The sequence below is a fragment of the Coenobita brevimanus genome, chromosome 60 (assembly GCF_032717465.1).
Source record: "Coenobita brevimanus isolate Jiangsu-jjx chromosome 60, ASM3271746v2, whole genome shotgun sequence".
NCBI lineage: Eukaryota > Metazoa > Arthropoda > Malacostraca > Decapoda > Coenobitidae > Coenobita > Coenobita brevimanus.
The window spans coordinates 40349009-40362560 of NC_137013.1; the positions used below are offsets into that span (position 1 = coordinate 40349009).

A 13552-nucleotide genomic window follows, 5' to 3' on the forward strand; every position below is an offset into this window, starting at 1 on the left:
TTGCTAGCAGTAGTCTATTGTTAATAATGATTAACTTCTTGTTCATCATGTCAACTAGTAAATAATAATAATAAAAAAAATCAATAACGTTATCATATGGTACCATAGCAGGATTGATAGCAAACAGAAGTGCAAAACAACATATTTCAATATAGGCAAACTTATCACCATTATCAATTTGTGCTAAGAACAAGAGATTATACTGTACTACAGTAATATGGAGGATGCCACCTGTAAGAGATGCTACTGTTCTAGCACTGAATCTGAATTGGCAGCTCTAACTGCATTAATCTCTCCTGTCCCTCTTTGGCTGCAAATATGGGGCTCTCATATTATGAGGATGCATGCATTATTTCTCGGTTAAAACTGTGTTACATATGACCAATTCAACCATCTAGACGGAAATTTATCGTTCTGATCTTTTTCCTGTATGATGATTGTGTGAGATGTTGTAATACAGATAAACCTTCCTTGATTTTTGTCACACAAAAAGTAAAGGAAGGTGACAGGTGGCATCAGGAACTCCTCTGTGCTTAGGCGTGTTAATCCAGTAAGTTTTTGCTGGAGGCTTTGTCTTATGTCTTTCAATTTGGAAAGGACTTGTGCATTAGTACCATAGGGTCTAAGATGCATGATCAGCCTGAGACTGGTTCTGGTGTGTGATCCCACAAGATATTCTGTAATTATATGTACATAGCCATGACTTGCAGACCACCCCATAGGGAAGGATCCCAAAGGTTACCTATGTGACAAGGGACGAGATTTATCATGGGGAACCACAGTTGACACCTAAAGAACTGGGACACCGTCACTTTCAGTAGTCACAAAAATGCTACTCTACTTACTGGAGGAATACCTCTTTCACAGTCTGTTCTGAACAGGGATGACAATCAGCCGGTAGACCTAATGAGCTACTTACAGTTGTCACTACAGACACTAATGACCAATGGCAATTTTCAGCCTAAATCAGAGGTAGTCTGCAACTTATAGGCTGGTTGCTGGCATTTCATAAAACTACACATCACTGCTCACAAAGCTTCCCAACAGTTAACTTACGGAAGGTGATCACTGCCATCCTACAATCCTTCCTTCCTCCCTACAAATCTTATGAATGCTAAACCCTATTCAATGCCTATTCAAATACCACTTTAGAACATTTCAGATAGAGTAAAACATCTTTTTCCTGGAATAACAGTCTTAAGGGGATGGCAGATATGGTTATAAACTTCAATATACCCAAGACATTACAGAGTCACGGTTTAAGATAGGTGCAGCCTCACAAGGGTGTGACAACATTGCCAAAATGTTCAGACTGGCAGTCGAAGGGCTTCATTTAAATTTTTTGAAATAAGCACTGTCCAGCTATGTATCTATTGACCTCAAGACTTAAGAGAGGAATATTACACCTGCATAAAGGCTTGGATTCCATTTCAGGATCTTGTACCCTGAAGATAAATCCAGAAATGATGTGAATTACAAATTTTACTTACATGGGGTAAACTGTTGCCCAGATTATCATCTTCCCTAGTATCACACTGTATTTATTACTGTGCATGAGTCTGGTCCCCTCTGGTACCAGTAGGTCCAAGATTAAGTTTTCCAATTCATCAAATGAATTTGCTGCCATGGACTGACTTTGGTATTTTATTTCTGACTAAACCTACTCAGATGAAGAAAAAAGGGAGCATTCCAAAGGTTAATTCAGACTGTTCTGAACTTTCTGACTACAGTACTGTATTAGAATTTTCCTGTTCAATAAAATCATCTTGTGGTAATCTCAAAACATCTTAATGTGTCAACAGAATGCAAAAAGGTCAGCAGAAGCTAGTCCAAAATTGTCCCACAGGATTCTGACTAAACATAATGCAATGAACAAAACATTCAGTTGAATGGGTTGTGGTTTATTGTGATAAAGTATATATATAATTAAAAAAAAAAAAAGTAGGCTATTGGGAATTAAGATGAATTACTGGAAGAAATGTATTCTTAAAAGAACAAATAAAAAACTATACAGTAGTTATAAAGAAAAGACAACAGAATCAAGAGTTATGTGTTTTCAAGAGTTCACTGGATGTACTGTCAGAATTCAGTTATTTCTTTAGTCTTACTACTTCAACCCTTAAGTCTGGTGACATATTTTTCAATTTATTCTTGCTACCAAAAGACAATTTATACTCAACTTCAGAAGGCTCTCTAACTGTGAAGTTTCTCATAGCCTGAATAATCTAAAAGTAGCATGAATACATTTTGAGATATGTCATCAGAGTGAAAAGATAAACATTTACTGCTTATAATGGGAGATTGCAAATGCAATAACTTTCAAAGAATGTATTAAAGTTCTTAAAAGAACTAACACATAAACTATCCTTCAAAACTGCATAGCAGACTCCCTGAAAACTCCATAAGGTATATTCTAACGTAGTAAAATAATCCTACTGTATGTAGATGAAAATTATATATTTACAAGGTGAATACTGAGTTCAGAAATAATATGTATACAGTACAAGTCCAGTTGCTTCAAAGCATTCCATTATCCCCTGTGATTTTTAAGCATACATGTGGCAGCAACACATAAATGGTTATGTTCACTATGAACTGTGCAGACACGTGTAGCCGTATTCATCAACACCATGATCCCCCCCCCCCCCACCTAAGGACCAGGTATGTAAGGTTTTGAAACAAGGAAGAGAGGGCACAAAAAAGGGAGAACTATCAACCTGTATTCAATCATAGTTATTCTAGCACTGTAACTCTGCCACATTTACATCAGTCATCACAAGAGGAGAGGAATAACTTGAGGAAATTTAACATAAAGCCATATGTATAGCAAAGACAAAAATTTAGCGGGGTAATTATTGACCCCCCCCCCAAAAGCAATATATCTGATAGATTTCTACTCAGTTAACCTTAGAAGCAAGTGTAAATACAACAAAAATGCTAAAAACAGACTAATGCTACAACATACAAACATAACATTAATGGCAGTTTGTGTAGCTGGCTGACACAAATGTGTACCTTATTCTAGTGATTCTACAAACTAAAAAAGGAAACTATATACATCATGGCACTCATTCACTCTGACCTTCAAAGTAAATGGCAGGAAACACATGCAGTCTTAAACATTGCATTCTTACTGTCTTTTATCAACTTTGCTTTTAAATGCCATATAAGAGAGAGAATCTCAAGAATGGCAGATTATATGAACATATGAGGGAATGGTCTGCTTAATACATTATTTACAACTCAGGTTATAAGAGTGGGGGAAAAAAAAAAAAAAAAAAAAAAAAAAAAAAAATTGGCTGGCAATCTGAAATAAGTATTATAAAATTTATATGGGATTCAGTTAATAACAATGCAAAATAAATATGTAAACCACTCAGACATTATATTATACTGGAGTTAGAACATGAAACCTGCTACCTCCCAAATAAGCTTGTACAGTAAACACTGTACAGACCATACAAACCAGCAGAAGCTTCTCAGACATCCTCTCAGTTTGGTGGTTCACTAGAAAGAAACAAGGTGCCAGAGCTGATGATAATGAAGAAGAAATACCATGTCCACGAAAAGGCTTAGCATATTTTGTTTATGCTTGTACTTCCTAAATGGTCTTTACGACTATACATGCACGACACATCAACACTTAACCATGCACGCCAATCTCTTAATAAAAGCGCAAGTTGTACTTGTACTATTTCCATTTATAAAGAAGATAAAATATGTACAAAAGTGTATCATAAAAATATAGGAAGAAAAGTAGCATGATCCACATACTACATATGAAGTTTACTTGTTACAGTATATACAGTATACAGTACATGACAAATGTTTTATGATTCCTGAACTGAGGCAGGATGTTCACAGACTGGCCGGAATGTAATGACAGTTATCACTTGTCCATGAATGACAGACATCACACTCCAATCTGAATCATTAAGTAACACAGCCAACTGCACACAGACACTACACAGATATTGGTATCTTACATGTGGACAAGGAACTGCATCAGTTCTGTGAAGATAAGACAATTTGTTCATTTGATGAGTGAATAGTGGGGAGAAATATGCTATCAATAATGACTGGACAACTTAGAAGTACAGCTATTCATAATTTTTGTAAACGTGACTAAAGCTGAAAACGTCATTAGCACAGTGCAGTGTTCACTTTTGTTCTGTTTATTCATAACAACTATATACTAGAAGTTTGTGTACAACAGTCAACTAATCAAATAGGGACTAGATGATTATTTGACTCAACTTTTATAGTTATTCTAAATACTTGACTCATTATTGTTATAGTTTTTACACGTGGAAGATTTTGATCTTATTTTGTTCACAAGTGCTGCAAAATTAATACTACCCTAAAATGATATGACCTATCCTAACCTAGTACTGTATCACAGTTGTTGGGGGACTTTCAGAATTTCATTACTATATAACTACTGATGCCTAACTCAAACTGTTCATATACTGGTACTTCATGCAAAATATCTCGTCAACCATGCTGTCTCACACACCTACCTGGTACAATCATCAGCTATGACATACCCATTAATCTCCATTAATTCCTTCAGTCTGATGACGTCTCCTCCTACCAGATGCCTTTATGCAGCTTAGTTAAGATTTCATGCTGAAGGGGTTAAAGAAAGCTATATCTAACCCCTCTGGCTTGAAAAATCTCCCTTGAGGTGAGCAAACTTATCTGGAGGTATCAAAAATAAGGTAAAAAGCACACCATCAGACTGAGGGGATTAAAGGTCCCAACACATAGTCTGTCTATACTGACCTTTCATAAACCATTCCAAAAATCTACAGTTCAGTCAAAACATTTTTATCAAAGGTACTAATATAACCAATCACAACCTATATAAAATCCAAGCTTAACCCTCTAGCTGCATGGATAAAATCAGAGCTATACCCTGAATAAAATAAAGTACATACATTAGCCCAACATAGTGAGTTACTGACCCTTTCAGCATGATGATGTCATATTTTATGTTTGCTACTTCTAGATGATATTATTCAGCTTCAAATGAGCCCTCGTACTGAAAGGTTTGCAACTATTAATTTTTCAGTATGATGATATCCTTTTCACTGCATACACATATGAATCAACTGACCTTACATGAGATCCCTCTTATTAAAAGTGCTAAAGTGATAAGGCAATTTTCTATCCTTTTTGCTATGAGGAACTTCCTTATCTATCAAAATCATCTGGGGGAAAAAAAAAAAAAAAAAAAATAAAAAAGAAAAAAAAAAAAAAGAGTCCAGCACACTAGAAGGGTATATCTATCCATCATACAATCCCACGTTGCCCCATGAGGAGCATAGGAGCCCGGGGCTAGGCAAGTTGGTCCTGACGTTTAAGATGAGAGTGACCAGTCTCACTCATCCCTATGTGGCATTACGTGAGCAATAAACCCCAACCACCCCTTGGATATGAACCTTCACCAGCTCAATCCGACTGGAGTGCCATAATTACCCACTAAACCACCAGGTACCATAATTTGGTTATAGGGTTACCACCCAGCATAGTAAATGGTTTCCTGGTGTACAGGAAACCATTTGGCTTGTCATTCAGTGTAGAGTAACCCACAGGCAGAAGGAAGAGGAAAGAATGAAGGACAGAAGACAGAAGAGGGAGCATAAAGTCACCCAGAGGCAGAAGGACAAGGAAAGAATGAAGGAAAGAAAAACAGAAGAGGATGAAAGGAAAGAAGGATGGAGGAGAGGAAAGAGCAGACACCTGAGAGCAGAACTACATCGAGTGAATGGATGGTGAGTGACCCCACCTACCACATTATCATTACTCAAAAATGCATATCATACATTACAAGCCACACACTTGCCACAACACACCACATACTGGTGCACTTCCCATTGAACTTTATGTCATAGCCTCCTTAAACTCTTCTTGCACTTATTAGAGAAGATACCGCCACCACCTGCCCGTGTCCGAGGTTTGAGGACAGGACACTCCTTGGGTTTGGGATGGAAGGGTAAGAAGCAGCGAGTACAGTAATCATAGCCACAGCTACACATGGCACGCTGCTGACCTTTATTCACTCTTGCTGGTGATCGGCACTTGGGACACTTCTGCAGCTGCTCATCTTTAGACAACTTACGACCTTCCTGCATAACAATGGGAATATCAAAATAAAGTATATACAGTACTATCAATGGAAACTTCAATATCATTCCAATCTCTTTTTACACTTAAGGATGGGGTGAGGTATGGTTCAGAGAGCAATTAAAAAACCTGACTAAGGGAGAACTATCAAATGCCTGCCCAAGTAAAGGGACCACACTCATTCACTCAACATTCAAGCCCCTGGAAACCTTAAACCCCACAGGCATAACATCCACAATTATGTACTTCACATTACCTAACTACTGTATCAGTTATGGAAAACTACTCCATCTATCTATCTATAGCCCGACGCCCTAATCCCGCAAAGGGTGGCCACAGACAAAACGCCTCCAAGTCGCTATCACCCACCATTTAACTACCCTCCCCCCAACTCACCCCCCCCTCCCTCGTATACCTCTCAACTCCATCCCTCCGCCTCATCCTCGGTCTACCTCTCCCTCTCCCTCCCTCCACCTCACCTACATACACCCTCTTAGTCAGTCTTTCATTCTCCATTCTCTGATACTGGTAAAAGGTTTACATCTCTTTTATCATGTTAATGTCCTACCACTCCACAACCAGCCTTAAGGATATTTAATTTAAAATAACGAGGATGTATTAACAACACAAACCTTAATCACAGTTACTAAAAGTACTCTCTCACATTATACCCTGTCGGCCTCAAAGATCCAACCCTAATTCCCTCCTAGGAGATGGAATGAAGTAGGATCTAGTACCAAAGCTACTACACAGTATAGACAGTGAAGTGGACAAGTCATTCTAAGCCTTTGAAATCCTGGCTTCACCTCAAAAACAAAACCTTTTCAATATTTGTATTTTTGCTTCATAGATGGTCATTCTGTTGACTGCAAAGTAAAACAGGGGTACCACCTCATCTCATAGGTATCTCCATGCATGCTTCATCCATACATGTCAGCCCTTGTCTATTTTGCTTCAACCTCACTTCTAACAAAGTTGAACATAATACCGTATAATATACAATATTTAATAAAAACACTGGTTGAAAAAGTACTAAAATATTGCACTGACCTCTATAAATTTTTCAGACTGTGAAGGCTGAAAAGTTAGGGCTGCTGGTGCCTTTGTGGGGCTAGGAGGGTGGAGGTTTTGGATGGCCGAGAGGTGCTTGCGTGGGGACAGTGTGCCATATGATCCTGGGCTCTTAGTCTCACCTTCACACTTCTTTGAATTGCTGTAGTTTTCCTGCAAGGTATATCATGGCAGGTATATTATGACAGAGAAAATAATGAACCATCACTATTTTATCTACAGGTAATATCAAACAAATCTTAAAAGTACCCAGTATTACAAGTCATCACAAAACAACAAGTAGAACTAATACTGTATGCAAATATAAACTAAGAAGAAATTGTGAAATCTACAGTATAACTATTCTGAGGAAGATGTTACCTGAACAAAATTAAATATGCAATCAAAATCAGGGAAAAGCAAAAAGGCATATGAGAAACCATGAGGTTTCTTCTCAAACCAATTATATGTTAAACAATGCCACAAGACAAGCACAGGCACCTTGCCATTATGCTCCTTCTCCTTTCTCCTTCTGGTAATGTAAACTGCCCTTCTTCCACTGAGCTCTTTATCTGTGAGTATGAGCGTACGCAGTTGAGTGTTGACATGGCTCAGATGCAGAAGATCTAACCCAGAAAGGTACTTCAGCACTCGAATAGCCAAGTAATCAGCCTCTTGAAGCATCCGCATAAACACCAATTGTGAAGTTTTGCGTCTGGTTATAACTCTAGAAAGTGTTGCCTTTTGTCTCTCTGCAAAAGCCTTAATTTGCTCTTTGATGGGTGAGGAATGTCTGCGACTTTGAGCTACTTTACTTCGTGGGACGGAGGTTTCCACACACACCACATTTAGTTTAGGTTCCACTGCTCTGACAGAGGATTTTTCAGGCTCTGGTACTGAGTGTTTGTTGCTCTGTGGTATTCTGGAAGGGAGATTGGAGGAACCCAAGCATGCCACCTCCAGCTCACACACAGCCAAGGCATTGTAAGGGCTGGAGAAAGAGGTCCCTGTAGCTGAGTTACTTGGGTTCTCCTGGCTGACATCAAGTCCTTCAAGCTTGGGTATTGGAGGACAGAACACTTCCTGGCTAGCTGAGGAATGTGGTGTACTGGTCAGTCTGAAAAACAAGCAAGGAATCAAAGTCAATGACGAAACCTTGAAATGAATAAAAGAGTACAGTAGAATAATTTGGTAATGCAATACCAGCAATATTAATGCTATCATTAAGAAAGTGATCAGCAAAGTACAGTTTCAATGAAATACCTGTTGTAGTTCACTTGTAAGATATTATTGTACCAAATGTTCTGTACTGCACATTGCTGTATTGTGAATTTGAAATTTGTACCGAACATAACAATGAATGAGCTAATTACTGAGTGGTATTATACAGTACTGGTATATTCTGTAATGGACAATATTTCTTACAAGCTTTCATTAACCAGTTTCTCTGTAATTCAACTTAAAATATGATATCTTTCACCTACATTTTTTGAGGGCATAATTATGTATGATGAGATATGTAATTGCATACTGTACTACAGTAAGTCTTATAACCAACCAACATTTGTTCCGCGTGTGTTAACAAGTGGGTTGGCAGAGGGTTAGTGCCCCTCCCCAGAAAACATCTAACTAAAAATAAAAACAAGAAGTCTTGGATCAGGACAGACAAAAAGATGTTGACCAATGACCGGACAAAGGACATGATAGGGATTGCAACATGAAATGTATGAAGTGTGAATGATGAGGTGAAAAAGAGAGATTGTCCAGGCACCTGAGGGTACAAAAGTGGACACATGTGGATTAACTGAGGTGAGAGTGTGAAAAAGTGGGAGTATATGTGTGGGAGTGGATGAGAATGAGAGGGCAAAAGAGTGTGTATGTATTGTTGTGTGCAAGAGATGGAAGGGCAATATAAGACGGTATGGATCAGTTGGTTTATGATTGTGTGGGTAAGATTGAAAGTAGGAATACGAACGTGGGCAACTGTATGTCTGTGTATGCGCCAAAACATGATCGTGCAAGCAGAGTGAAAGAAAAGTTCTGGGCAAACATACAAGCATGCATGGTAAAGATTGAGAAGAATGAGAGTGTTTTTGACTGAAGATATGAATGGAAAAGTAGGGAATGTGAAGGTGGATGGAATACCATAGTTGGTGAGTGAGGTGTGCTTGCAGAAGTGGATAAGAGTGGCATTGGTCTAGTGGACATATGTGTAGGGAGGAGATTGGTGATAGTCAGTACCCTCTTTAGGCACAAAATGATCCACAGGTATACGTGGCGAGTGATGAGAAGGGTAGGTGGTGAAATGAATCAACGAAAGGCAATGACTGATTATGTGTGAGTGTGTGGATGACAGAAAGAAAAGGTATGTAGTGGATGCAAAAGCATATAGAGGTTGGGGAAGTGGATTTTCTGACCACCACTTGGTGGTGGTGAAAGTCAATGTTCAAGTGCAATCGAGGAATAGGGGGGAAGGACAGGAGGAAGTAGTCCACACAAGGAAGGTAGAAAAGTTGCAGGAGGATGGAAAAAAAGGCAGAATATAAGAGAGAAGTGGAGGAGAGTTTGGGTAAATATGATCTGGAGCAGATGGAGGAGGTGGAAGGCAGGGTTGCGGAGACAGTGATAATATTTCCCGACTCCGACTCCAGAAATTTTACAAGTTCGACTCTGACTTAAGTATATACAGTACTGCACTAATAATACGGCAGATGGACATGATGCAGATAACTGAATAATATTAATGAATTTTGGAAGATGCAATTCTTAAATCTTGATTTTAAATTCTCTACTTATAGTGTTTGCATAACAAATAAACCATTATACATGCTTGTAAAATAAAATGAATAAAGTATTGAAATGATATGACTGACACCATTTCAGAACCAAAAAGCTCGGAGTTGGAGTCATGGGAATTTTACTGACTCCGACCAAAAACAGACGACTTCGCAACCCTGGTGGAAGGTGTGTGCAATATTTTCACAGAAGAAATCTGTGCAGCATGTGAGGTGGTGTGTGTCATAAAGAGATGATGAATGGGGGTGCAAGGAATAGCATGGTGAGGCAAGCTGTAGCACAAAAGAAGAAAGCATGTAATGAGTGGATGGGAAGCAGAGGCATGGAAGAAGTTGACAGATAGAAGAAAGAGTTACGTGTAGAGAGGAAGAGAGAGGTGAATAGATTAGTACAAGAGAGTAAGCAGAGAAGGGATGAGGAATTGAGAAGGGATCTGAGTGTAAAGTGGAGGGAACGTAAGAAAATGTTCTGGAAGAAGGCAATGAGAGATAGACAGTGTGGTGAAGAACTTAGTGGGGGTGAAAGATACAAATGGTAAACTGGTTGTGGAGAAGGGAGAAAAAGTGCGCAGATGGAGAGAACACTTTAAGAAATTATTAAACATAGATGATGAAAGTAATGGGGAATGGCTGGGGGTAGAAGGGTGGTGAGAAGGGAGGAAGAGATCAGTAGGATGGAAGTAGTGGATGCAATGAAGAATGTTAAAATGGGGAATGCCCCAGGAATTGATGGAATGTGTGGTGAAGGGAGGAAAGTAAAGTCCCAGAGGATTGGAAGTCAGGTATAATTACTCCCCTGTACAAAGGAAAAGGGGAAAAAGAAATGTGTGGTAATCATAGGGTCTTCTTAGTTCAACAGGCAAAGAATATGGTAGGATACTTATTGACAGAGTTAGAGATATAACAGAGGAATTAGCTGGAGAAGAGCAGGGAGGTTTTAGGAAGGGAAGAGGTTATGTAGATCAGATACGCATCCTTAGGTCTTTAGTGGAAAAGTTTCTAGAGAGGAGAAGGAAGTTGTATGCGGCCTTCATGGATTTGGAGAATGCATATGACAATGGATGGACAAGGATTGTGGAAAATACTAGGAAAATATGGAGTAAATAGTAAGTTGTTTCATGGATTTTGAGAAAGCATATGACAATGGATGAACAAGGAATGAGGAAAATACTAAGAATATATAGAGTAAATAGGAAGTTGTTGAATGCCGTGAAGAGTATATATGAGGGTGCTAAGGCTGCAGTGCATGTGGAGTGTGAACTAAGCAAATTTTTCTATCTGAATGTTGGATTGAAACACGGATATGTCATGTCTCCATGGCTGTTTAATCTGTATAAGGATGGGGTTATAAAAGAGATACAAGGTGGAGCTGTGGATGTTGGGGTGGTCCTAATGGGAGAGGGCAGAGTTTGGAAACTACTTGTATTGTTGTTTGCAGATGATACTGCATTGTTAAGTGAAAATGAAACTTCGAAAGCGAACTGCATGGCTTGGTGAATGAGTCTGGGAAAGAGTGTAAGAAAAGGAATCTAAAAGTGAATGTGGGGAAGAGTAAAGTTAAGGTCTTCAAGAAAAATGAAGTCACTGAATGTACAGTGAGGCTGGATGGTGGAGAATTGGAAAATGTGAGTGCACTTACATACCGGTACTTGAGTAGTGTGATGAGTATGGATGGAAGTTTGGAGGACCAAGTGCTTGAAAGTGTACAACAAGGAAGAAAGGTAGCTGGTTCTTTGAAAGTACTGTAGTGATAAAAAATAGGGAAGTGAGCATGGAAGTAAAAATGTTGCTGCATGACAGTATTGTGATACCAACTCTAACGTATGGAAGTGAAGCTTGGACCTTGTTGGAAGAACACAAGTCAGGAGCGAGAGCAGTGGAAACGAGTTATTTGAGAGGAGTCTGTGGAGTCACATGAAGAAACAGACTGCCAAATGAGGAAGTGAAGGAGCCTTGTGGTGTGGATGTGGAAGAAAGTGTTAAGAGAAGTACACTGAGGCAGTTTGGCAATGTGGGGAGGATGGACAGCAAGAGACTAATGAAGACAGTGTGAGTGAGTGAAGTGGGGAGGGGAGAGGAAAGGGGAGGCCGAGGATGAGATGGAGAGGTACCGGTATATGAGAGAAGGATGTGTGAGCTAGGGGGAGGGCAGTGAAATGGCAGGAGACAAGGCAACATGGAGGCAATTTGTTTGTGGCCACCATTTGCGGGATTAAGGCGTCTGGCAACAGATAGAGAGACTAAAGTAAGTCTGTAGTAAAGTATTAGTTGCATATTATCCACACATTCTCAAATTCAGCTAGACCTCACCTGCTGACAGAATGATTGGTGATGTCCGGAGTGTTGCAGGGATGAATGAAGGATGCTGGCCCCTTCACACCGTTCCTGCTCACCTCAGGGGTTGCAAACACATCAGAGCTGTAGCCAGAGTCATCTGTGGCTAGAGGAACTCTTGGGATCACATGTGGTAGTTTGTGTTTGTCCTCTATTTGTTCACCAGCTTCTTCTCCCTCCATCTTCCTGCATTATTTAGCAATTTAATGACACTTTCTTAACTAAACTTAAAGTCCTGAAATATCATTGATATAACAGAATTGTTCCAATATGAGATACAATCTTTTATATCTACATTATTACCTTTATTTCTCAGTGGTAAAGAGTGGGCAAGATCCAGACATGGGAATATGAAGGAAGGTACTATAGCAAACTAGTGCCCACTGAAATAAGCCACACATCCTTTCATAAACCATTCAAACCATCAAAATTCTTGGATCAGTCTCACAGACCAATGATCCACACAAAAATAAGCTTCACAGTGCATGTGGCACAGAGACCATTACACTGACTATTGTGTTATAAAAGGTTTGCCACCCTTCTCATGTGCATCACCATACATACATTACTGTGCTTAATTCATCTAACAGCTTATCATACTGCACTTTGTACTTGAAATTATTACTGTATCAGACCTTCTGCACCTCAGTGTCACAAATGCACCCTAATCACCAATATGAACTTGCTGAATTCGCCAACATAGCACTGATTTTAATTCAGTGCAATTATTACCTTGGAGAAAGACAAAAGAATAACATCAGAGTAGAGGATACACTACTGAAGAAGGTGCTTGTGTGTACTAGTATATGGTCAGCTCTACCATATGGATATAAGCCTATCAGTGCCTCCACAAGTAGGCATCCCTCTTGAGTTCTCCCAGGACTGTGGATACTTTAGTGCTTTGTCTACTTTAACTTGGCCTAAAATTTCCATCTCTCCATCTTCAGTGCTGAGCTATAATGAGATTAGCCAACACTAGAATGAGGCACAGGTAATGAAAAAGTGCTAAGGAAAACATGTGCAGAGTGCTGTTTTATTCTACCACTTGGCTATATGAAGTAACCTGCAATAGGACAAAAATCTTCAATATGTTAAGTGGATGAATTACAGTAAACTTCCTGCATGTATGAGCCTGGGAACTGTGAAGTAGAGCTCCAATCATTACTGTTCTCAATGACAACTTATCTGTCATCAAAACCACCGAGTAAGCTACAAGCAGTCCTCATCATTAGTCAGGATTGGCT

The 13552-nt window shown here is 39.2% G+C and overlaps 1 protein-coding gene across 1 annotated transcript; it reads right to left on the minus strand.

Moving 5' to 3' along the window:
* Window positions 1-5891: 5891 nt before the first annotated feature.
* LOC145403389 (uncharacterized) lies at window positions 5892-12490 on the minus strand. The gene is made up of 4 exons (XM_080275172.1): window positions 12285-12490; window positions 7681-8296; window positions 7180-7353; window positions 5892-6131 (listed from the first exon to the last, which is right to left on the minus strand). Exons 1-4 carry the CDS (start codon window positions 12488-12490, stop codon window positions 5892-5894), a joined length of 1236 nt encoding a protein of 411 aa, XP_080131298.1.
* Window positions 12491-13552: the final 1062 nt, after the last annotated feature.